This window comes from Portunus trituberculatus, chromosome 46, assembly GCF_017591435.1.
Source record: "Portunus trituberculatus isolate SZX2019 chromosome 46, ASM1759143v1, whole genome shotgun sequence".
Classification (NCBI taxonomy): Eukaryota; Metazoa; Arthropoda; class Malacostraca; order Decapoda; family Portunidae; genus Portunus; species Portunus trituberculatus.
The window spans coordinates 18,666,986-18,694,487 of NC_059300.1; the positions used below are offsets into that span (position 1 = coordinate 18,666,986).

The 27,502-nt window shown below is 37.6% G+C and overlaps 1 protein-coding gene across 4 annotated transcripts in view; it reads right to left on the minus strand.

The window, feature by feature from the left end:
• LOC123519885 (sodium/bile acid cotransporter-like) overlaps nt 1–27,502 on the minus strand; it is a 137,111-nt gene that overhangs the window by 53,321 nt on the left and 56,288 nt on the right. For all 4 annotated transcript variants that reach the window (XM_045281521.1, XM_045281518.1, XM_045281520.1 and 1 more), the window contains 2 exons: nt 11,452–11,628; nt 481–703 (listed from right to left, as the gene is read on the minus strand). In XM_045281521.1, coding sequence (XP_045137456.1) covers nt 481–703; nt 11,452–11,628 — 400 coding nt within the window. The remainder of the gene's footprint in view (nt 1–480; nt 704–11,451; nt 11,629–27,502) is intronic.

Sequence of the window (27,502 nt, forward strand, 5' to 3'; positions counted from 1 at the left end):
CATTACTTTCTAGCCTGCACCTAAGCTACTTTACTTTACTGATTTAGTTGCAGCTTCAGATAGTTTATGTCTTATTTAGCTTAAAGGTAACCTCCCACATATTCCTTTCCACAGTCTACTTTCTTTGTGTATTTTTTCCCAATAGACTATAAAATAAAATTGGATTCAGAATGTATTGTAAAAACTTTAATCTGACAAATCAAACATGATCATGCAAATAGAAGATAAAAAAAACCACCTTTATACCAATTTTTAATGTATGGTGATTTTATAGAACTGACATGCTGATGTAAGGAAAAAACTGGCATGTGATAAATTATGTTTATCTTCATTCCAACTACTATCAAATCTTAGAGAATGCAGGGAAAGATGACAATATATACATGATGAGCAAAAGTAGTTGTTCTGATATTCAGTCCTAAAAAAAAAAAAAGTCACATCTTTCCCTATTACCAAAGGCTGCCTTAATAGTATATGTACCTTGGACTATTGTTCTAGCAAGGGAATAAACCCAGATGGGTAGGGCAGCAAAGGCTGTCACTGTAGATATGAAGGTCATTGTCACAGATAAATCAAGGGAGCCTCCTAGTAGGTAAGTCCAAATGTTGGAGCCACCACCTCCAGGAGAACAGCCGGTCAAGAAAAGTCCAAGCCACATAGCATGGGTGTCATAAAAGATACCATATCCAATAAGGTAAGACACCTGAAAGAAGGAAAATAATTACACAATGTCCTTAAATACTAATATCTAAGAAGAGAAATTTATTGCTCCTCTTTGTTGGTGATCTAATCTTTGTAATTCTTTTACTAAGTGATACTGACAAGTATCTATATAATGTTACTTTAATGTTGGTTGTTTATGAAAGCAACAGTTCAAGATGACAATGCAGATTGTCAATAGTATTTCTCAGCTCTCCTCCCTGATAACTGCATTTTCTCACAGAATTGAGCTTTATTCAATCTACCAAGTAACAGTTTGACACAGAGAAATTGTTGTTCTATGTCTACTTAACAGTACTTCCAGGATAAGTTTTTGTGTTCCAGCAATTGAGTTGCTTGGAATTCACTCCAAAGTGTTTCACTTGACAAACTTGTAACAAATATAGTCACTATCAGTGTTTTACAAGCAAAAGCTACTATTTCTTCAGAAACTACCAAAAACCCTGGATCAGGTTTAAAAACTTGTCACAAAGCAAGTGTCAGTTGCTGAATTCCATGATACAAGATTTCTTAGCTAAACATCAAATAGGTATTTCAGATCAATGAGTCTACCTAGCTGATAACTAAGCTTAAGTTAGCGCTAACAGGGCCCTGATGAGAGAACCTAAAGAAATCCTGCATGATGTAATGGGGGACCTAGTTGTCACTGTGGAACAGGACTTAATAATGTTTCCAGCAATAGAGAGTCACATTCCAAAAGAGTTAAGTCTGGTTTTATGTCTTGTCCCTAAACTCAAATAATTCCTGGACAAGTGGAGTCTATTACTGTTTAATATACATGTTGCTGAATAATTAAATGAATGTGGCATAATAAATTTTTTAAAATTTGATTTTGGGAAAGGTTTGAATAAAATCCTAAACCTCTAATTTCTATTCACAAGAATTCATAAGCAAGAGATTGGAAGATGGTCAAACAATCATGAAAGGAAGCAAATTTGAATATGAAAATCAAAACTTTTTTATTCTACCAAATTATTTTTACATCTTCAATTTGAGAAAAATCAGCTAACTCTGTTTTATATGTACAGGTCATGGATGAGAAGGTTATGAAGTGTGTGTGTGTATTTACCTAGTTGTATTTACCTAGTTGTAGTTTTACAGGGCCTGAGCTTTATGCTCATGTGGCCCCGTCTCCATATTTACACTTATCCAATTTTTCTTTAAAACTATGCACACTCCTTGCTGACACCACTTCTTCACTCAAACTGTTCCACATCTTAACACATCTTTGTGGGAAACTATATTTTTTAACATCTCTCAGACATCTTCCCTTCCTCAGTTTCTTACTATACGATCTTGTGCTTCTAATGTCATATTCTTCTCTCAGGATCAGTGTGTGTGTGTGTGTGTGTGTGTATTTACCTAGTTGTACCTAGTTGTAGTTTTACAGAGCCTGGGCTTTATGCTCGTGTGGCCCCGTCTCCATATCTACACTTATCCAATCTTACTTTAAAAGTATGCACACTCGTTGCAGACACTACTTCTTCATATAAACTGTTCCACGTCTCAATACATCTTTGCGGGAAACTATATTTTTTAACATCTCTCAGACATCTTCCTTTTCTTAGCTTTTTACTATGCGATCTTGTGCTTCGGATGTTATATTCTTCTCTCAGGATCAGTTTCTCATTATCTACATGGTCCATTCCGTTGATCAATTTAAAAACTTGTATCAGGTCTCCTCTCTCCCTTCTCTGTTCCAGGGTTGGTAGATCCATAGCCTTTAGTGTCTCCTCATATGTCATCCCTTCAAATTCTGGAACCATTCTTGTAGCCATTTTTTTTTAGTCTCTCCAACTTCCTTATGTGACTTTTTTTTTTATGGGGAGTCCACACAACTGCATTTTCCAATCTGGATCTTATTATAGTACTTATCAATTTCTTCATCATTTCTTTGTCCATGTAGTGAAATGCTAATCCAATATTCCTTAGCAAATTATATGTTTCTCTAAAAATTCTATCAATATGGCCTACTGGTTGATTGTTTTCTTCCATCGTCACTCCTAAGTCCTTTTCCTTTTTTACTTTCTCCAGTTCTACTCCATCTGCCATCTTATAGATTCCCACGGGTCGTCTTTCACTCTTTCCCATTTCCATGACATGGCTTTTGTTCATATTGAATTCCATTTCCCACTTTTTGCTCCATTTCCATATCTTATTTAGGTCTTCTTGCAGTATTTCACAATCCTCTTTTTGCTTTATAACTCTGCACAGTTTCGTATCATCTGCAAACAGATTTATGTAGCTGTTCACTCCTTCTGGCATGTCGTTAATATAAATGAGGAAAAGTATTGGTGCCAATACTGACCCCTGTGGCACTCCGCTTTCTATTACTCTCCAATTGGACTTCATATCTTGTAACTACCGTCCTTATTTCTCTCCCCCTCAAATAATTTTCTATCCATCTCAATGTGCTTCCTTTTAAGCCACCCTTCTCCTCTAACTTCCATAGTAATCTTGCATGTGGCACTTTGTCAAACGCCTTTTTTAAATCCAAATAAATACTGTCAACCCATCCCTCTCTCTCTTGTACTCTATCAACTATTCGAGAATAGAAACTCAATAAATAAGTTACACATGACCGTCTTTTCCTAAAACCAAATTGGCTATTTGATATTAATTTGTTGTCTTCAAGGAACTCGATCTATTGTTTCTTTATTACTCTTTCACACATCTTGCATATTACACTAGTTAGTGATACCGGTCTGTAATTTAAAGATTCTTCCTTCCTTCCACTCTTATATATGGGAACCACCTCAGCTCTTTTCCATTCTACTTGTACTGTTCCATTTCCTATTGAGCATTTTATGATGTTGTATATAGGACTTGCTAGTTCTTCCCTGCATTCTTTCAGTATTCTGCCTGAGACTTCGTCTGGTCCCATTGCCTTCTCTTCATCCAGTTCCTTCATTAATTCTTTTATTTCAAGCTTAGTTACTTTAATCTCTTTCATATAGACTGTCTCTTTATTACCCTGTGGCCTTTCAAAGTTAGATTCCTTAGTAAAGACCTCCTGGAATTTATTATTTAATAGTTCTGCCATACTTTTTGGGTCTTCCACCATCCCGTTCTCTCCTTTTAACCTTTCTATTGATTCTCTTTGTCTAATTTTTTCATTTATGAATCTATAGAACAATTTTGGTTGCTCCTTACATTTTTCGACAATGTCCTTTTCAAAGTTCTTTTCCTCTTCCTTCCTCATCTTAACATATTCATTTCTCGCTGCCTTGAAGTTTTCCTTATTTGTTGGATTTCTATTTCTCCTCCACCTTTTCCATGCTCCATCTCTTTTCTCCTTTGCCCTAGCACACCTTGCATTAAACCAATCTTTCTTTCCTTCTTCATTAGGTCTATATTTCGGGACATATTCCCTGACTCCTGTTCCATATATTTCCAAAAATAAGTTATACTTCTCTTGCATCGTCTCTTGAGTTTTCCATCTCCTCCCAGTTTATGTTTTTAAAATAGTTCCTGAGATTCTCAATATAAGCCTTTCTGTAGTTTAATTGGTCTCTTTGTATGAATTGTCTCTATCTTCCTTTCCCTCTTCTATATCTATTTCTAATATTACATGGTCACTCTTTCCCAATGTGTGTGTGTGTGTATTTACCTAGTTGTAGTTTTACAGGGCCTGGGCTTTATGCTCGTGTGGTCCCGTCTCCATATCTACACTTATCCAATTTTTCTTTAAAACTATGTACACTCTTTGCTGACACCACTTCCTCACTCAAACTGTTCCAAGTCTCAACACATCTTTGCGGGAAACTAAATTTTTTAACAATCTCTCAGACATCGTCCCTTCCTTAGTTTCTTACTATGTGATCTTGTGCTTCTAAAGTCATATTCTTCTCTCAGGATCAGTTTCTCATTATCCACTTCATCCATTCCGTTAATCAATTTATAAACTTGTATCAGATCCCCTCTCTCTCTTCTCTGCTCCAAGGTTGGTAGATCCATTGCCTTTAGTCTCTCCTCATATGCCATCTCTTTAAATTCTGGAACCATTCTTGTAGCCATTATTTGTAGTCTCTCTAATTTTATGTGTTTCTTTTTATGGGGAGTCCACACAACTCCTGCATATTCCAATCTAGGTCTTATTTTAGTACTTATCAATTTCTTCATCATTTCCTTGTCCATATAGTGAAATGCTACTCCAATATTCCTTAGCAAATTATACGTCTCTCTGAAAATTCTATCAATATGGCTTACCGGTTGATTATTTTCTTCCATTGTCACTCCCAAGTCCTTTTCCTTTTTTACTTTTTCTAGTTCTACTCCATCTCCCATCTTATAGATTACCACTGGTCGTCTTTCACTTTTCCCATTTCCATGACATGGCTTTTGTCCACATTGAATTCCATCTCCCATTTTTTGCTCCATTTCCAGATCTTGTTTAAGTCTTCCTGTAGTATTTCACAATCCTCTTTTTGTTTAATGACTCTGCACAGTTTCGCATTGTCTGCAAACAGATTTATGTAGCTGTTCACTCCCTCTGGCATGTCATTTATATATACGAGAAAAAGTATTGGTGCCAATACTGACCCCTGTGGCACTCCGCTGTCTACTGTTCTCCACTTGGACTTCATATCTTTAACTATCGTCCTTATTTCTCTCCCCCCTTAAGTAATTCTTCATCCATCTCAATGTGCTTCCTTTTAAGCCACCCTTCTCCTCTAACTTCCATAGTAATCTTTCATGTGGCACTTTATCAAAAGCCTTTTTTAGATCTAAATAAATACAGTCAACCCATCCCTCTCTCTCGTGTACTTTATCAACTATTCTAGAGTAGAAACTCAATAAATTTGTCACATGACCGACCTTTTCTAGAACCAAATTGGCTATTTGATAATATTTTGTTGTCTTCAAGAAACTCAATCCATTGCTTCTTTATTACTTTTCACACATCTTGCATATTACACTAGTTAGTGATACCGGTCTGTAATTTAAAGGTTCTTCCTTCCTTCCGCTCTTATATATGGGAACCACCTCAGCTCTTTTCCACTCCACTGGCACTGTTCCATTTTCTATTGAGCATTTTATGATGTTGTATATTGGACTTGCTAGTTCTTCCCTACATTCTTTCAGTATTCTGCCTGAGACTTCATCCGGTCCCATTGCCTTTTCCTCATCCAATTCCGTCATCAACTTTTTATTTCAAGCTTGGTTACTTTAATCTCTTTCATATAGACAGTCTCTCTATTACCCTGTGGTCTTTCAAATTTGGATTCCTTAGTAAAGACCTCATGAAATTTACTATTTAACAGTTCTGCCATACTTTTGGGTCTTCCACCATTCCGTTTCTCCTTTTAACCTTTCTATTGTTTCTTTTTGTCTTATTTTTCCATTTATGAATCTGTAGAACAATTTTGGTTGTTCCTTACATTTTCGACAATGTCCTTTTCATAGTTCTTTTCTTCTTCCTTTCTCACCTTAGCATATTCATTTCTTGCTGTTTTGAAGTTTTCCTTATTTTCTGGATTTCTGTTTCTTCTCCACCTTTTCCATGCTCCATCTCGTTTCTCCTTTGCCCTAGCACATCTTGCATTAAACCAATCTTTCTTTCCTTCTTCTTTAGGTCTATATTTCGGAACATATTCCCTGACTCCAGTTTTGTATATTTCCATTTCTCTTGAACCGTTAATAAGTTTTCCATCTCCTCCCAGTTTATGTTTTTAAAATAGTTCTTGAGATTCTCAACATCAGCCTTTCTGTAATTTAATCGGTCTCCTTTGTATGATTCATCTCTATTGTATGATTCATCTCTATCTTCCTTTCCTTCTTTTATATCCATCTCTAATATTACATGGTCACTCTTTCCCAATGGGCACTTGTATCTTATATCATCGCTAATTGGTATATCCCTTGTAAAAACTAGGTCTAATCTTGCCGGCTCATCGTTTCCTCTGAATCTTGTGTTTTCCTTTACTCTTTGGACCATCAAATTATCTATCATTAGGTTCAGGAATCTATCTCCCAGGCATCTTCCCCATACCACTTTCATAATTTTCCAGTCTACCTCCTTACAGTTGAAATCTCCTACCAATATCACTTTTCTCCTTTCCTTAATGATTCTTGTAAGACTCCTTATTGTGTCATCTATCATGTCTCTATATTCTTGGTTAGTCCATGAGTTTGTTTTGGTGGCACATATGTTCCAATGATTGTTAACTCCTTTTTGTTAATATGCATCTTAACATACAGTATTTCTGATTTTCCTTCCCAAACTCCACTTGATTTACCACTATCTCCTTCCTTAACATCATCATGACTCCTCCTCCTCCTTTACCCACTCTGTCTCTCCTCCATATATTATACCTTTTATCTATGTCTATTTTATTGCCTCATTTAACTTTGTTTCCACCAGGCATACAATATCTGGTTCTTCTTTCTTTATGTAATCTCTTAATTCTAATTTACTAGATAAAATCCATCTATGTTTGTATACATCATTTTTAATCTCTTTTTCTTATCATTTTTTGTTAAACTTGCTCCATTTTTTTCTCTTCTTTCTTTTTTATATACCATTTCCTTATCCTGTCTCCTATAATTCTCCAAAAAAAATGCCTTCTTCTCCTCCTCTGACCTTTCATTATTTTTTTCTCTTGCTTCTGCCACCAGTTCATTGTCTCTCTACCTTTCCTCCTCGTTTCTATTTTTCTTTATATATATATATCTTTGCAACCTTCTGTTTCTCTGAGTTTTGTGTGTGTATGTGTGTGTCTTTACCTAGTTGTATTCACCTAGTTGTAATTTTACAGGGCCTGGGTATCATACTCGTGTGGCCCCATCTCCATATCTACACACATCCAACTTTCCTTTAAAACTATGCACACTCCTCGCTGACACCACCTCCTCACTCAAACCATTCCACACCTCCACACATCTTTGTGGGAAACTATATTTTTTCACATCCTTCAAGCATATTCCCTTGGCTATCTTTTTACTATGCGATCTTGTAGTTCTACTTAAGTTTTCCTCTCTCAACATCATTTGCTCATTATCCACTTCATCCAGTCCATTCAACAGTTTATAAACCTGTATTAAATCTCCTCTTTCTCTTCTTTGTTCCAAGGTAGGCAAATTCATTTCTTTTAATCTCTCCTCATAGGTCATTTCTGCCAATTCCGGAACCATTTTTGTTGCCATTCTCTGCAATCTCTCCAACTTCCTTATATGCTTCTTTTTATAAGGGGACCAGACCACTCCAGCATATTCCAATCTTGGTCTAATTACCATACTAATTAATTTCTTCATCATATCTTTATCCATATAATGGAAGGTTAATCCAATATTTTTTTATCAAATTATACGTTTCTCCAAACATCTTATCAATATGAGCCTCAAACTGCCCATGGTCTTGTATTATCACTCCCAAATCCTTTTCCTTTTCCACCTTTTTCAACACTACTTCTTCACCCATCTTATATGACCCTCTTGGCCGTCTTCCACTCTTTCCCATCTCCATCACATGACTTTTGCTCAGATTAAATTCCATTTGCCACCTCTTGCTCCACTCCCAAATCTTATCCAGGTCTGCCTGTAAAATTTCACAATCTTCTTCACTCTTCACACACCTACACAACTTCGCATCATCCGCAAAACAAATTAATATAACTGTTTACTCCTCTGGCATGTCATTTATATATACCAGGAAAAGTATTGGTGCCAGCACTGAGCCTTGTGGGACTCCACTCTCCACCACCAACCAGTCCGACCTTGCATCCCTTATTACCGTTCTCATCTCCTCCATCTCAAGTAGTTTTCCATCCACTTTAACACTTTTCCTTTCAGTCCTCCATAAATCTCTACTTTCCATAACAGTCTCTCGTGAGGTACCTTGTCAAAAGCTTTCTTTAAATCCAAATATACACAGTCCATCCATCCTCTCTCTCTGTATTTTGTCAACCACTCTTGAATAAAAGCTCAGTAGATTTGTTACACATGACCTCCCTTTCCTGAAGCCAAATTGATGATCCGATAATAACTTATGATCCTCCAGGAACCGTATCCAATATTTCTTTATCACCCTCTCACAAATCTTACCGACCACACTTGTTAGAGACACAGGTCTATAGTTAAGAGGCTCTTCCTTACTGCCTCCCTTATAAATGGGCACCACTTCAGCTCTCTTCCACTCTACTGGTACTTCCCTGTTTCTAATGAGCACCTTATAATATCATATAATGGATCAATCAATTCTTCTCTACACTCCTTCAATAATTTTCCTGAAACTTCATCTGGTCCCATCGCTTTATCATCTTTAAGTTCCTCCAACATTTTATATAACTCCTTTTAGGTATCTTAATGTCCTCCATGTGCACATTTCCTTGTACATTCTGTGGCTTTACAAACATTGTTTCTTTAGTAAATACTTGCTGAAACCTATTATTTAGCAATTCCGCTATATTCTTAGGGTCATCTACTATCCCTTGCTCTCCTTTTAATCTTTCAATGGACTCTCTCTTTTAAGTTTACCATTTATGAACCTGTAAAACAATTTTGGATGTTCCTTACTCTTGTCTACAATATCTTTTCAAATTTTCTTTCTTCCTCCTCCTTACCCTCACATACTCATTTCTTGCCACTCTATAATTCTCCTTATTTAGTATATTCCTGCTCTTTTCCATCTTTTCCAAGCCACATCTCTCTTTTCCTTAGCCTTAACACAAGTTGCATTAAACCAATCCTTTCTTCCTTCCTCTCTTGGTTTATACTTTGGTACAAATTTCATAACTCCTTCTTTATAATATTTCATAAAATCTCATATTTCTTTTGCACTTCTCTGATTTGTAACATCTCCTCCCAATCTAATTTTCTGAAATAATTTTTCAAACTTTCTGTGTCCATCTTTCTATAATTCAATCTACCACTCCTGTATGTCTCGTCCTTCCTTCGCTGTGTTGTTGCTATCTGCATTTCCATAACCACATGATCACTCTTTCCCAAAGGACACTTGTATTGTATATCTCCACATAGGTACACTTCTCTTGTTAACACCAAATCCAGTCTAGCCGGTTCATCATCTCCTCTATATCTAGTATTTTCTTCACCCTCTGTTCCATCATATTTTCCATCATTAGATTAAGAAATCTCTCTCCCATGCTTCTTCTCCAACACCACTTACTAGATTTTCCCAATCCACCTCCTTACAATTAAAATCTCCTACTAGTATCACCTTTCTTTTCCAGATAATACACTTTCCAAACTCTGTAAAGTATCCTTGATCATATTGTCGTATTCCTTAATGTCCAAGAATTTGTTTTAGGAGGTACATAGGTCACCATGATTATTAATTTTTTCCATCACTTTTATCCTTATGCTTATCACTTCTGTTGTTCTTCCCATACCAAACCTTATCCACATTTATTTCTTTCTTCGTCATAATCATAACTCCTCCTCCACCTTTACTCTCTATCCTTTCTCCATATATTATATTTATTATCCAAATTTATCTTTGTTTTTTCATGCAATTTTGTCTCAGTCAAACACACGATATCAGGCTTCTCCACTATCATATAGTCTTGCAATTCCAATCTACTTGACAGTATCCCATCTATATTAGTATACATTACGGTCCACCCACTGCTCCCTCTAGGGGTTCCTCCGTATTCCTTCTTTCCACATACCACTTTCTGACTCTCTCTCCTATAACTCTCCAAAAAAACTTTTCTCTTTCCTCCTCAGACCGCTCATCATTTTTCCTTCTCGCCTCTTCCACCAATTCCTTATATTTTCTCCTCTCTTCCTCATTTCTGTGTGTGTGTGTGTGTGTGTGTGTGTGTGTGTGTGTGTGTGTGTGTGTGTGTGTGTGTGTGTGTGTATGTATGGTTTATCTATTAATATCTTAAAAAAAAAAAAAAAAAACCAAGAGAACTGATATATTAGCAACTATAATTTTTCACATTTTCTATCAACTGGCCAGGAACAACTCAGGATAAATAAAATAAAAACCCCACTTAGTTGCCTCCATAGTTGTCCCCACAGAGGTTGTTAACTGCAATATCACTTCTGAAATCTTGAAACTACATCATAAATGTATTATTATTATTTTTATGTTATGGCTTATAGCACCTGTAGGCATACTTGAAGAGTATATGTGGGAAGTGCTGTTAAGCTACTGCCCATTAGTGGCGCAGGCAATTTCATTTATAGTGGTACCCATATTAGGACCCATATCCACCCAAGCGCATCTTTAGTGGGTATCCTGGTGATATGTAAGTAACTTTAAACCACTCAACAAAGGGCATAGCTTCAAAGCAGTATGTGGTGGGATATTTAAGATCACTTGGTGGTGTCATCAGTTGATTTGTCAAAATTTGAAAGATTTTTCCATATACCTCAGACATAAGTAACAAAATAAATACCTAAAATAAATAAATAAAAACTGTTAAAGATGACATGGCATACCAAGCAAGATTTTTCAACCACTGATACTGCAGTGGTCTATTGTCATGGCCTAATTACATTTGCTGTGACCTTAAATGAAGACAAGCCACTCAGTGACTATATTCAGTGTTACAATAACATAATCATTATATTCTTGGTGCATGTTTCCGATCAGAACTCAATTTTCAATAAGTGTATCAATCTCTGTTATGATACATGAATTATAAAAATAAATTTTGATGAAAAAAGCACATTATGATTGTAGAGTTAAAGAAAATGTGACTATAGTTACTTTCTCATTAATCTGGCTGAAATTGATAATCTTAGCATCTAACCAACACTTACCAAAGGCATGAATAGGTACTGGGAGGCCAGACCAATGGCTGGAGCCACAGGACGTCGGAGAGTTTCCTTAATTATCTTGAGATCAATGGCACAACCCATGTTAACATAGGCCACTATCACCATGAGAATAATTACATGAATGAATATCTTGTCCAACACTCTTTGGCCACGCTGGACCTGAAATGAGTCATTAATTCATATAAAACAAAAACTACAAGTAGAAACAAAAATGTAATTGGATGAGACTAGTACATAAAAGTGGAAATAAAAATGTAAATAAATGGGACAATTGAATAAATAAATAAAAGCAAAAAGAAAAGATATACATGCACATATACAAATAACAAGAATGTCTGAGTAGAAAAAAGACCTAGCCACGACAATCCACAACTTTCATATTTACTCTCACTATTTTCCTAGCTCCTTAGTTCTTGATGATAAAGAGAAAGTACTTTTGCCCTCACTTTATAGGAAGTCTCCCATAGGAGGTAGTAGACATCTGCTGAAAAGATTATTTACTCCTAGCGAGGTATGGACCAGTTCGTGGGGTGCTGTGAACTTAACATTGAAACTAGCTATCACCTCACAGAACGTCTCCCTTTGTGTTTCACAACTCAAGGGGATGGTCACAGCCTGTCCTCTAAAGACACTCTTCTCCTTTGCACAAAACTACATGCACTTACTACACACACACACACACACATTCAAAGGAAACGATGAGCCGGCAAGATTAGACCTAGTTTTTACAAGGGATATACCAATTAACGATGATATAAGATACAAGTGCCCACTGGGAAAGAGTGACCATGTAATATTAGAGATGGATATAGAAGAAGGAAAGGAAGATAGAGATGAATCATACAAAGGAGACCGATTAAATTACAGAAAGGCTGATATTGAGAATCTCAAGAACTATTTTAAAAACGTAAACTGGGAGGAGATGGAAAACTCATTAACGGTTCAAGAGAAATATAACTTATTTTTGGAAATATACAAAACTGGGGTCAGGAATATGTTCCAAAATATAGACCTAAAGAAGAAGGAAAGAAAGATTGGTTTAATGCAAGATGTGCTAGGGCAAAGGAGAAACGAGATGGAGCATGGAAAAGGTGGAGAAGAAACAGAAATCCAGAAAATAAGGAAAACTTCAAAACAGCAAGAAATGAATATGCTAAGGTGAGAAAGGAAGAAGAAAAGAACTATGAAAAGGACATTGTCGAAAATGTAAGGAACAACCAAAATTGTTCTACAGATTCATAAATGGAAAAATAAGACAAAAGAAACAATAGAAAGGTTAAAAGGAGAAAACGGAATGGTGGAAGACCCAAAAAGTATGGCAGAACTGTTAAATAGTAAATTTCATGAGGTCTTTACTAAGGAATCCAAATTTGAAAGACCACAGGGTAATAGAGACTGTCTATATGAAAGAGATTAAAGTAACCAAGCTTGAAATAAAAAGTTGATGACGGAATTGGATGAGGAAAAGGCAATGGGACCGGATGAAGTCTCAGGCAGAATACTGAAAGAATGTAGGGAAGAACTAGCAAGTCCAATATACAACATCATAAAATGCTCAATAGAAAATGGAACAGTGCCAGTGGAGTGGAAAAGAGCTGAGGTGGTTCCCATATATAAGAGCGGAAGGAAGGAAGAACCTTTAAATTACAGGCCGGTATCACTAACTAGTGTAATATGCAAGATGTGTGAAAAAGTAATAAAGAAGCAATGGATCGAGTTTCTTGAAGACAACAAAATATTATCAAATAGCCAATTTGGTTTTAGAAAAGGTCGGTCATGTGTGACAAATTTATTGAGTTTCTACTCTAGAATAGTTGATAAAGTACAAGAGAGAGGGGATGGGTTGACTGTATTTATTTAGATCTAAAAAAGGCTTTTGATAAAGTGCCACATGAAAGATTACTATGGAAGTTAGAGGAGAAGGGTGGCTTAAAAGGAAGCACATTGAGATGGATGAAGAATTACTTAAGGGGGAGAGAAATAAGGACGATAGTTAAAGATATGAAGTCCAAGTGGAGAACAGTAGACAGCAGAGTGCCACAGGGGTCAGTATTGGCACCAATACTTTTCTCGTATATATAAATGACATGCCAGAGGAGTGAACAGCTACATAAATCTGTTTGCGGACGATGCGAAACTGTGCAGAGTCATTAAACAAAAGAGGATTGTGAAATACTACAGGAAGACTTAAACAAGATCTGGAAATGGAGCAAAAAATGGGAGATGGAATTCAATGTGGACAAAAGCCATGTCATGGAAATGGGAAAAAGTGAAAGACGACCAGTGGGAATCTATAAGATGGGAGATGGAGTAGAACTAGAAAAAGTAAAAAAGGAAAAGGACTTGGGAGTGACAATGGAAGAAAATAATCAACCGGTTAGCCATATTGATAGAATTTTCAGAGACGTATAATTTGCTAAGGAATATTGGAGTAGCATTTCACTATATGGACAAGGAAATGATGAAGAAATTGATAAGTACTAAAATAAGACCTAGATTGGAATATGCAGGAGTTGTGTGGACTCCCCATAAAAAGAAACACATAAGAAAATTAGAGACTACAAAAAATGGCTACAAGAATGGTTCCAGAATTTAAAGGGATGGCATATGAGGAGAGACTAAAGGCAATGGATCTACCAACCTTGGAGCAGAGAAGAGAGAGAGGATCTGATACAAGTTTATAAATTGATTAACGGAATGGATGAAGTGGATAATGAGAAACTGATCCTGAGAGAAGAATATGACTTTAGAAGCACAAGATCGCATAGTAAGAAACTAAGGAAGGGACGATGTCTGAGAGATGTTAAAAATTTAGTTTCCCAAAAGATGTGTTGAGACTTGGAACAGTTTGAGTGAGGAAGTGGTATCAGCAAAGAGTGTACATAGTTTTAAAGAAAAATTGGATAAGTGTAGATATGGAGACGGGACCACACGAGCATAAAGCCCAGGCCCTGTAAAACTACAACTAGGTAAATACACACACACACACACACACACACACACACACACACACACACACACACACACACACACATCGTCGATGGCGGAGGTGGTCGCTGAGCTCCAGAGCAATCATCTATAATTCTACAGTTACCTAAGAGTAACCAAGGTGGGAAAGGAGCTGGTAATGTTTGTCCCGTCTCCATATAGTCATGTTAACTGTTGATTAGCAAAATAATGTCCAGTGAAGGTAAATATAAACTGTAGCCTGCGTTTGAGCCATCAGCTGGTTTGTTTACGTCTGCGCAACATGGCGGCCGTGAACTCGAAAGAGGAATCAGACTTCACAGGGTTTCAAGGAATAATGGAGAAGAGCACTTATGTGAAGAAAATTCTGGAGTTAGAAGGTAAAATTGAAAAACTGTTTGAAAAGTATGAGGGCCTGGAAACGAGTTATGACAATGTAAAGAGACTGTGCCGATATGAAGAAGGAAAATGCAGCACTGAAAGAGGAAGTTAAGCTAATTAAAGTGAATTGCGAAAAATGTGGAGAATCTCTAGGAAAAGTGATGGAGAAGCAGGCTGAATGGAAAAAAGTCAGGAAGTGGAAAGAAAGGAGGTAAATTACAAAGTTGCAAGTCTGGAAAAGGAAATCAAAGAGTCAGGGAGAAAACTTTGGGCCTTGCTGAAATTATAGATCAACAGATCATAGAAGAGAAGATAGCTGAGAAAGTGGTGAAGGTTATTAAGTCAAATGAGACATTGGTGAGGGAAACTGTAGACAAAAAGAGATGTGTGGTGATATTTGGTGTGGAGGAGGATAAGACACCGAGTAAAATGGAGAGAGAGAAAACATAAAAAGGTGATAAATAATATCATTAATGTGGTGCAAGAGGAGGAAAAGACCTAGTACAAGAAATAGAGGACTTCCATAGAATTGGAAAGTTCACAAGAGAAGGTATGAGGCCAATAAGAATCAAACTTAAGTCACAAAAGGATGTAGATGAATTGGTGGAGAAGTCATGGAGGCTAGCCCAGCAGGAAACAACAAGGAAGATTTGGTTGAGAAGAGATCTCGGTGAAAAGGAAAGAGAAATGTTAAATGAGTTGAGAAAGGAGGCTTTGAAAAAAATGAAGAGAGGACAGAAGAAGAGAAGAAAGAGTTTTTCTGGAGAATCTTGGATATGAGACTGAGGAAGTGGTTCATAACCCAGAAAAGTACAGCAAGAAAGGACTAAAGAAACTTACATATGAGCGAAATGTAATGTATTCCAACATAAATGGAGTGATATCGGGATTTTAGAACTCAACGATTACTTGAGGACAAGAACCCAGATATTGTGGGTCTTACTGAAACAAAACTGAGAGAGGAGAAGACCTGATGAAGGTTGGAGAAGGAAATATAACGTTTGGAAAAGAAATAGAGTAGGTAAGATGGGAGGAGGAGTGATGTTGCTGGTTAAAAAGATATAAAGGTGGATCAAGTGAAAAAGGTATGGGAAAGGCAGAAGTGCTAAAGATCAGAGCAGAAACTAATGAAGGAAAAAGAGGCACTACATAGTGGTGTACGTACCACCTAAGACAAATGCATGGTCAGTACAGGAATATGAAGAAATGATAAGTGATACAGGAACATGTCTGGAAGAAATGTTGGGTGGCTGTGAACGAACTATAATGATGGGAGATTTTAATTGTAAAGAGGTGTGTTGGGAGGACTGGTCAATGGAAGGATCAGAGACAACATGGGAAATACACTATTGACACTGGCAATGGAAAATGTGTTAACTCAGTGGGTCAAAGAAGATACTAGGTTTGGAGGAGAGGGAGCATCGTCAAGACTGGACTTGGTCTTTAGTACAGAGCCAATGGTCATTGAGGAGATGAGGGTGGAGTGCCCTTTAGCAAAGAGTGATCATGCAGTTTTGGAGTTCAAGGTGATAGACGAAGAGAAATCTAGAAGAAATGAAGAATATAAAGTGGGAAGATGGAATTATGCCAAGACAGATTTTGGAAACCTAAAGAAATTCTTTCAAGAGACAAATTGGATGAAATTCAAGAGTGCTAAGGAGCAAATGAAAAGTGGAAGGAATTTATAAAAATATACAAAGAAGGTGAGAAAAATTTGTACCAATAAGACAACATAGAGAAGTTGGAAAGCAGGACTGGTTTAACGATAGATGTGAAAAGGCTAGAACAAGAAAAGAGGATGCATGGAAGAGGTGGAGAAGGAAAAGACGGATTAAGCAGTGGGAAAGTTACAAAAGAGCAAGAAATGAATATGTGTTGATTAGAAGAGAAGAAAGAAAGAAACAAGAAAAGGATATAATTGATAAATGTAAAGACCAACCAAGGCTTTTTACAGACATGTGAACAACAACATCAAAAATAGAGAAAGTATTGAAAGTTTAGAAGTAAATGGAGTATACAGTGAAGATCCCAGGAAATGGCAGAGGCTATGAATGGATGCTTTCGGAAGGTATTCACAAAGGAGACTGCTTTTGACAAACCACTGGTAATGGAACAGAAAGGGATTATGAAGGAGTTTCAAGTAACTGTGGAGGAGATCAAGAACATGATGGGGAGTTTAGAAGTGAGAAAAGCTGTGGGACCTGATGGGGTATCAGGATGGATTTTAAGAGAATGCAGGGAGCAATTGGCAGAAAAAGTTTGTGAAGTAATTGATGCCTCATTAAGGGAAGGTGTAGTGCCCCAAGACTGGAAAAGAGCTAACATTGTCCCAATCTATAAATCAGGTAACAAGAGAGACCCATTGAACTATAGACCAGTGTCACTTACAAGTGTGGTAGCTAAGATGTGTGAGAGGGTGGTGAAGACTAGATGGACAGACTTCTTGGAGAAAAATGACATACTTTGTGAGTGTCAATTTGGTTTTAGGAAAGGGCGTTCATGCACGACAAACCTGATATGTTACTATTCGAGGGTGATAGATGTAATACAGGAAAGAGATGGTTGGGCTGATGGAATATATCTGGATTTAAAAAAGGCCTTTGATAAGGTACCACACCAGAGACTGATCTGGAAACTTGAAATGGTAGGAGGAGTGCATGGCAGTTTACTAAAATGGATGGAAGACTTTTGGTAGGAAGAGAAATGAGAACAATAATTAAGGACAGACCATCAGAATGGGGATTGGTGGAGAGTGGAGTTCCACAGGGATCAGTGTTGGCACCAGTAATGTTCGCAGTCTACATAAATGACATGGTGGATGGGGTGTCCAGTTATGTGAGCCTATTTGCAGACGATGCAAAATTGTTACGAAAAGTGAGATGTGACAAAGATTGCGAACTACTCCAGGAAGACTTGGACAGAATATGGAAATGGAGCTGTACATGGCAAATGGAGTTCAACACGACAAAATGCAAGAAAATAGAGTTTGGCAAGAGTGAAAGAAGAATCAGGAGTATGTACAAGATAGGAAATGAAGACATAAAACCAGTCATGAAGAAAAAGACCTTGGGGTGACAATTACCAATGACCTATCGCCAGAGAGACATATAAACAAAATAATTGGAGAAGTATTGAACTTATTGAGGAACATAAGAGTGGCGTTCGTATATCTAGATGAAGAAATGATGAAGAAAATAATTACTGCAATGATAAGACCGAGGCTTGAATATGCAACAATACAGTGGGCTCGAACTTAAAGAAACACATAAGGAAACTAGAGAAAGTACAGAGGGCTGCAACGAAAATGGTGCCTGACTTAAGAGATTTGACTTATGAAGACAGACTGAAAAGAATGCAACTTCCAACCCTGGAAAACAGAAGAGAAAGGGAGACCTGATAGCAATATACAGAGTGATGATTGGCATGGAAAAATGGATAGGGAAGATCTGTGTATGTGGAATGGAAGAATGTCGAGAGGGCATGGGAAAAAACTAAAATGGCCACTTATAGGAGAGATGTGAAAAATATAGCTTCCCTCATAGAAGGGTGGAAGCATGGAATAGTTTAGACATGGAAGTGGTCAACGCAAGGAATATTCATGATTTTAAGAAAAAGCTGGACATTAATAGATATGGAGACGGGACAACACGAGCATAGCTCTTTTCCGTATGTTACAATTAGGTAAATACAATTAGGTAAATACACACACACACACACACACACACACACACACACACACAAACATAGAGAAGTTGGAAAGCAGGACTGGTTTAACGATAGATGTGAAAAGGCTAGAACAAGAAAAGAGGATGCATGGAAGAGGTGGAGAAGGAAAAGACGGATTAAGCAGTGGGAAAGTTACAAAAGAGCAAGAAATGAATATGTGTTGATTAGAAGAGAAGAAAGAAAGAAACAAGAAAAGGATATAATTGATAAATGTAAAGACCAACCAAGGCTTTTTACAGACATGTGAACAACAACATCAAAAATAGAGAAAGTATTGAAAGTTTAGAAGTAAATGGAGTATGCAGTGAAGATCCCAGGAAATGGCAGAGGCTATGAATGGATGCTTTCGGAAGGTATTCACAAAGGAGACTGCTTTTGACAAACCACTGGTAATGGAACAGAAAGGGATTATGAAGGAGTTTCAAGTAACGGTGGAGGAGATCAAGAACATGATGGGAGTTTAGAAGTGAGAAAAGCTGTGGGACCTGATGGGGTATCAGGATGGATTTTAAGAGAATGCAGGAGCAATTGGCAGAAAAAGTTTGTGAAGTAATTGATGCCTCATTAAGGAAGGTGTAGTGCCCCAAGACTGGAAAAGAGCTAACATTGTCCCAATCTATAAATCAGGTAACAAGAGAGACCCATTGAACTATAGACCAGTGTCACTTACAAGTGTGGTAGCTAAGATGTGTGAGAGGGTGGTGAAGACTAGATGGACAGACTTCTTGGAGAAAATGACATACTTTGTGAGTGTCAATTTGGTTTTAGGAAAGGGCGTTCATGCACGACAAACCTGATATGTTACTATTCGAGGGTGATAGATGTAATACAGGAAAGAGATGGTTGGGCTGATGGAATATATCTGGATTTAAAAAAGGCCTTTGATAAGGTACCACACCAGAGACTGATCTGGAAACTTGAAATGGTAGGAGGAGTGCATGGCAGTTTACTAAAATGGATGGAAGACTTTTGGTAGGAAGAGAAATGAGAACAATAATTAAGGACAGACCATCAGAATGGGGATTGGTGGAGAGTGGAGTTCCACAGGGATCAGTGTTGGCACCAGTAATGTTCGCAGTCTACATAAATGACATGGTGGATGGGGTGTCCAGTTATGTGAGCCTATTTGCAGACGATGCAAAATTGTTACGAAAAGTGAGATGTGACAAAGATTGCGAACTACTCCAGGAAGACTTGGACAGAATATGGAAATGGAGCTGTACATGGCAAATGGAGTTCAACACGACAAAATGCAAGAAAATAGAGTTTGGCAAGAGTGAAAGAAGAATCAGGAGTATGTACAAGATAGGAAATGAAGACATAAAACCAGTCATGAAGAAAAGACCTTGGGGTGACAATTACCAATGACCTATCGCCAGAGAGACATATAAACAAAATAATTGGAGAAGTATTGAACTTATTGAGGAACATAAGAGTGGCGTTCGATATCTAGATGAAGAAATGATGAAGAAAATAATTACTGCAATGATAAGACCGAGGCTTGAATATGCAACAATACAGTGGGCTCGAACTTAAAGAAACACATAAGGAAACTAGAGAAAGTACAGAGGGCTGCAACAAAATGGTGCCTGACTTAAGAGATTTGACTTATGAAGACAGACTGAAAAGAATGCAACTTCCAACCCTGGAAAACAGAAGAGAAAGGGGAGACCTGATAGCAATATACAGAGTGATGATTGGCATGGAAAAAATGGATAGGGAAGATCTGTGTATGTGGAATGGAAGAATGTCGAGAGGGCATGGGAAAAACTAAAATGGCCACTTATAGGAGAGATGTGAAAAATATAGCTTCCCTCATAGAAGGGTGGAAGCATGGAATAGTTTAGACGTGGAAGTGGTCAACACAAGGAATATTCATGATTTTAAGAAAAAGCTGGACATTAATAGATATGGAGACGGGACAACACGAGCATAGCTCTTTTCCCGTATGTTACAATTAGGTAAATACAATTAGGTAAATACACACATACACACACACACACACACACAAAAGCCATGTCATGGAAATGGGAAAGAGTGAAAGACAACCAGTGGAAATCTATAAGATGGGAGATGGAGTAAAACTAGAAAAAGTAAAAAAGGGAAAGGACTTGGGAGTGAAAGTGGAAGAAAACAATCAACCGGTAAGCCATATTGATAGAATTTTCAGAGAGACGTATAATTTGCTAAGGAATATTGGATTAGCATTTCACTATATGGACAAAGAAATGATGAAGAAATTGATAAGTACTAAAATAAGACCTAGATTGGAATATGCAGGAGTTGTGTGACCCCCCATAAAAAGAAACACATATGGAAATTGGCTACAAGAATGGTTCCAGAATTTAAAGGGATGATATATGAGGAGAGACTAAAAGCTATGGATCTACCAATCCTGGAAGAGAAGAGAGAGAGGGGATCTGATAAGTTTATAAATTGATTAACGGAATGGATCAAGTGGATAATGAGAAACTAATCCTGAGAGATAAATATGACATTAGAAGCACAAGATCGCATAGTAAGAAACTGAGGAAGGAAAGATGTCTGAGAGAGGTTACAAAAATTTAGTTTCCCGCAAAGATGTGTTGAGACTTGGAACAGTTTGAGTGAGCAAATGGTGTCAGCAAAGAGTGTACATAGTTTTAAAGAAAAATTGGATAAGTGTAGATATGGAGACGGGGCCACACGAGCATAAAGCCCAGGACCTGTAAAACTACAACTAGGTAAATACACACACACACACACACACACACACACACACACACACACACACACACACACACCAGTTGCAAGTCTGGAAAAGGAAATCAAAGAGTCAGGGGAGAAAACTTTGGGCCTTGCTGAAATTATAGATCAACAGATCATAGAAGAGAAGATAGCTGAGAAAGTGGTGAAGGTTATTAAGTCAAATGAGACATTGGTGAGGGAAACTGTAGACAAAAGAGATGTGTGGTGATATTTGGTGTGGAGGAGGATAAGACACCGAGTAAAATGGAGAGAGAAAAACATAAAAAGGTGATAAATAATATCATTAATGTGGTGCAAGAGGAGGAAAAGACCTAGTACAAGAAATAGAGGACTTCCATAGAATTGGAAAGTTCACAAGAGAAGGTATGAGGCCAATAAGAATCAAACTTAAGTCACAAAAGGATGTAGATGAATTGGTGGAGAAGTCATGGAGGCTAGCCCAGCAGGAAACAACAAGGAAGATTTGGTTGAGAAGAGATCTCGGTGAAAAGGAAAGAGAAATGTTAAATGAGTTGAGAAAGGAGGCTTTGAAAAAAAAAAATGAAGAGAGGACAGAAGAAGAGAAGAAAGAGTTTTTCTGGAGAATCTTGGATATGAGACTGAGGAAGTGGTTCATAACCCAGAAAAGTACAGCAAGAAAGGACTAAAGAAACTTACATATGAGCGAAATGTAATGTATTCCAACATAAATGGAGTGATATCGGGGATTTTAGAACTCAACGATTACTTGAGGGACAAGAACCCAGATATTGTGGGTCTTACTGAAACAAAACTGAGAGAGGAGAAGACCTGATGAAGGTTGGAGAAGGAAATATAACGTTTGGAAAAGAAATAGAGTAGGTAAGATGGGAGGAGGAGTGATGTTGCTGGTTAAAAAGATATAAAGGTGGATCAAGTGAAAAAGGTATGGGAAAGGCAGAAGTGCTAAAGATCAGAGCAGAAACTAATGAAGGAAAAAGAGGCACTACATAGTGGTGTACGTACCACCTAAGACAAATGCATGGTCAGTACAGGAATATGAAGAAATGATAAGTGATACAGGAACATGTCTGGAAGAAATGTTGGGTGGCTGTGAACGAACTATAATGATGGGAGATTTTAATTGTAAAGAGGTGTGTTGGGAGGACTGGTCAATGGAAGGATCAGAGACAACATGGGAAATACACTATTGACACTGGCAATGGAAAATGTGTTAACTCAGTGGGTCAAAGAAGATACTAGGTTTGGAGGAGAGGAGCATCGTCAAGACTGGACTTGGTCTTTAGTACAGAGCCAATGGTCATTGAGGAGATGAGGGTGGAGTGCCCTTTAGCAAAGAGTGATCATGCAGTTTTGGAGTTCAAGGTGATAGACGAAGAGAAATCTAGAAGAAATGAAGAATATAAAGTGGGAAGATGGAATTATGCCAAGACAGATTTTGGAAACCTAAAGAAATTCTTTCAAGAGACAAATTGGATGAAATTCAAGAGTGCTAAGGAGCAAATGAAAAGTGGAAGGAATTTATAAAATATACAAAGAAGGTGAGAAAAATTTGTACCAATAAGACAACATAGAGAAGTTGGAAAGCAGGACTGGTTTAACGATAGATGTGAAAAGGCTAGAACAAGAAAAGAGGATGCATGGAAGAGGTGGAGAAGGAAAAGACGGATTAAGCAGTGGGAAAGTTACAAAAGAGCAAGAAATGAATATGTGTTGATTAGAAGAGAAGAAAGAAAGAAACAAGAAAAGGATATAATTGATAAATGTAAAGACCAACCAAGGCTTTTTACAGACATGTGAACAACAACATCAAAAATAGAGAAAGTATTGAAAGTTTAGAAGTAAATGGAGTATGCAGTGAAGATCCCAGGAAATGGCAGAGGCTATGAATGGATGCTTTGGAAGGTATTCACAAAGGAGACTGCTTTTGACAAACCACTGGTAATGGAACAGAAAGGGATTATGAAGGAGTTTCAAGTAACTGTGGAGGAGATCAAGAATATGATGGGGAGTTTAGAAGTGAGAAAAGCTGTGGGACCTGATGGGGTATCAGGATGGATTTTAAGAGAATGCAGGAGCAACTGGCAGAAAAAGTTTGTGAAGTAATTGATGCCTCATTAAGGGAAGGTGTAGTGCCCCAAGACTGGAAAAGAGCTAACATTGTCCCAATCTATAAATCAGGTAACAAGAGACCCATTGAACTATAGACCAGTGTCACTTACAAGTGTGGTAGCTAAGATGTGTGAGAGGGTGGTGAAGACTAGATGGACAGACTTCTTGGAGAAAAATGACATACTTTGTGAGTGTCAATTTGGTTTTAGGAAAGGGCGTTCATGCACGACAAACCTGATATGTTACTATTCGAGGGTGATAGATGTAATACAGGAAAGAGATGGTTGGGCTGATGGAATATATCTGGATTTAAAAAAGGCCTTTGATAAGGTACCACACCAGAGACTGATCTGGAAACTTGAAATGGTAGGAGGAGTGCATGGCAGTTTACTAAAATGGATGGAAGACTTTTGGTAGGAAGAGAAATGAGAACAATAATTAAGGACAGACCATCAGAATGGGGATTGGTGGAGAGTGGAGTTCCACAGGGATCAGTGTTGGCACCAGTAATGTTCGCAGTCTACATAAATGACATGGTGGATGGGGTGTCCAGTTATGTGAGCCTATTTGCAGGCGATGCAAAATTGTTAAGAAAAGTGAGATGTGACAAAGATTGCGAACTACTCCAGGAAGACTTGGACAGAATATGGAAATGGAGCTGTACATGGCAAATGGAGTTCAACACGACAAAATGCAAGAAAATAGAGTTTGGCAAGAGTGAAAGAAGAATCAGGAGTATGTACAAGATAGGAAATGAAGACATAAAACCAGTCATGAAGAAAAAGACCTTGGGGTGACAATTACCAATGACCTATCGCCAGAGAGACATATAAACAAAATAATTGGAGAAGTATTGAACTTATTGAGGAACATAAGAGTGGCGTTCGTATATCTAGATGAAGAAATGATGAAGAAAATAATTACTGCAATGATAAGACCGAGGCTTGAATATGCAACAATACAGTGGGCTCGAACTTAAAGAAACACATAAGGAAACTAGAGAAAGTACAGAGGGCTGCAACAAAATGGTGCCTGACTTAAGAGATTTGACTTATGAAGACAGACTGAAAAGAATGCAACTTCCAACCCTGGAAAACAGAAGAGAAAGGGAGACCTGATAGCAATATACAGAGTGATGATTGGCATGGAAAAATGGATAGGGAAGATCTGTGTATGTGGAATGGAAGAATGTCGAGAGGGCATGGGAAAAACTAAAATGGCCACTTATAGGAGAGATGTGAAAAATATAGCTTCCCTCATAGAAGGGTGGAAGCATGGAATAGTTTAGACGTGGAAGTGGTCAACGCAAGGAATATTCATGATTTTAAGAAAAAGCTGGACATTAATAGATATGGAGACGGGACAACACGAGCATAGCTCTTTTCCCGTATGTTACAATTAGGTAAATACAATTAGGTAAATACACACACACACACACACACACACACACAAGGTGTGCTAGGGCAAAGGAGAAAAGAGATGGAGCATGGAAAAGGTGGAGGAGAAATAGGAATCCAACAAACAAGGAAAACTTCAAGGCAGCGAGAAATGAATATGTTAAGGTGAGGAAGGAAGAGGAAAAGAACTTCGAAAAAGATATTGTCGAAAAATGTAAGGAGCAACCAAAATTGTTCTATAGATTCATAAATGGAAAAATTAGGCAAAAAGAAACAATAGAAAGGTTAAAAGGAGAGAACGGGATGGTGGAAGACCCAAAAAGTATGGCAGAAATATTAAATAAAAAATTCCAGGAGGTCTTTACTAAAGAATCCAAATTTGAGAGGCCACAGGGTAATAGAGAGACAATCTATATGAAAGAGATTAAAGTAACCAAGCTTGAAATAAAAGAGCTATTGAAGGAACTGGATGAAGAGAAGGCAATGGGACCGGATGAAGTCTCAGGCTGAATACTGAAACAATGTAGGGAAGAACTAACAAGTCCTATACACAATATCATAAAATGCTCAATAGAAAATGGAACAGTGCCAGTAGAATGGAAAAGAGCTGAGGTGGTTCCCATATATAAGAGCGGAAGGAAAGAAGAACCTTTAAATTACAGACCGGTATCACTAACTAGTGTAATATGCAAGATGTGTGAAAGAATAATAAAGAAACAATGGATCGAGTTCCTTGAAGACAACAAATTAATATCAAATAGCCAATTTGGTTTTAGAAAAGGACGGTCTTGTGTAACTAATTTATTGAGTTTCTATTCTAGAATAGTTGATAGAGTACAAGAGAGAGAGGGATGGGTTGACTGCATCTATTTGGATTTAAAAAAGGCATTTGACAAAGTGCCACACGCAAGATTACTGTGGAAGTTAGAGGAAAAGGGTGGCTTAAAAGGAAGCACATTGAGATGGATAGAAAATTATTTGAGGGGGGAGAGAAATAAGGACAGTAGTTAAAGATATGAAGTCCAAGTGGAGAGCAGTAGAAAGTGGAGTGCCACAGGGGTCAGTATTGGCACCAATACTTTTCCTCATTTATATTAACGACATGCCAGAAGGAGTGAACAGCTACATAAATCTGTTTGCAGATGATACGAAACTGTGCAGAGTTATAAAGCAAAAGGAGGATTGTGAAATACTGCAAGAAGACCTAAATAAGATCTGGGAATGGAGTAAGAAGTGGGAAATGGAATTTAATGTGAACAAAAGCCATGTCATGGAAATGGGAAAGAGTGAAAGACGACCTGTGGGAATCTATAAGATGGGAGATGGAGTAGAACTGGAGAAAGTCAAAAAGGAAAAGGACTTAGGAGTGACGATGGAAGAAAACAATCAACCAGTAAGCCATATTGATAGAATCTTTAGAGAAACATAGAATTTGCTGAGGAATATTGGAGTAGCATTTCACTACATGGACATAGAAATCATTTCACTACATGGACAAAGAAATGATGAAGAAATTGATAAATACTATAATAAGACCCAGATTGGAATATGCAGGAGTAGTGTGGACCCCTCATAAAAAGAAACACATAAGGAAATTGGAGAGGCTATAAAAAATGGCTACAAGAATGGTCCCAGAACTTGAAGGGATGACATATGAGGAGAGACTAAAGGCTATGGATCTACCAACCTTGGAACAAAGAAGGGAGAGAGGCAACCTGATACAAATCTATAAATTGATCAACGGAATGGACCAAGTGGATAATGAGAAACTGATCCTGAGAGAAGAATATGACACCCGAAGCACAAGATCGCATATTAAAAAGCTGAGAAAGGGAAGATGTCTGAGAGATATTAAAAAATATAGTTTCCCGCAGAGATGTATTGAGACGTGGAAGAGTTTAGATGAAGAAGTAGTGTCTGCAACGAGTGTGCACACTTTTAAAGTAAGATTGGATAATTGTAGATATGGAGACGGGGCCACACGAGCATAAAGCCCAGGCCCTGTAAAACTACAACTAGGTAAATACAACTAGGTAAATACACACACACAGCAACGAGTGTGCATAGTTTTAAAGAGAAATTGGATACGTGTAGATATGGAGACAGGGCCATATGAGCATAAAGCCCAGGCCCTGTAAAACTACAACTAGGTAAATACACAGAGCAGTAGAAAGCGGAGTGCCACGGGGGTCAGTATTGACGCCAATACTTTTTCTCATTTATATAAATGACATGCCAGAAGGAGTGAAGAGCTACATAAATCTGTTTGCGGATGATGCGAAACTGTGCAGAGTTATTAAGCAAAAAGAGGATTGTGAAATACTGCAAGAAGACCTAAATAAGATCTGGGAATGGAGTAAAAAGTGGGAGATGGAATTCAATGTGGACAAAAGCCATGTCATGGAAATGGGAAAGTGAAAGACAACCAGTGGGAATCTATAAGATGGGAGATGGAGTAGAACCGGAGAAAGTATAAAAGGAAAAGGATTTGGGAGTGACGATAGAAGAAAATAATCAACCGGCAAGCCATATTGATAGAATTTTCAGAGATATATAATTTGCTAAGGAATATTGGAATAGCATTTCACTACATGGACAAAGAAATAATGAAGAAACTGATAAGTACTATAATAAGACCCAGATTAGAATATGCAGGAGTAGCGTGAACCCCTCACAAAAAGAAACACATAAGGAAGCTGGAAAGACAGCAAAAAATGGCTACA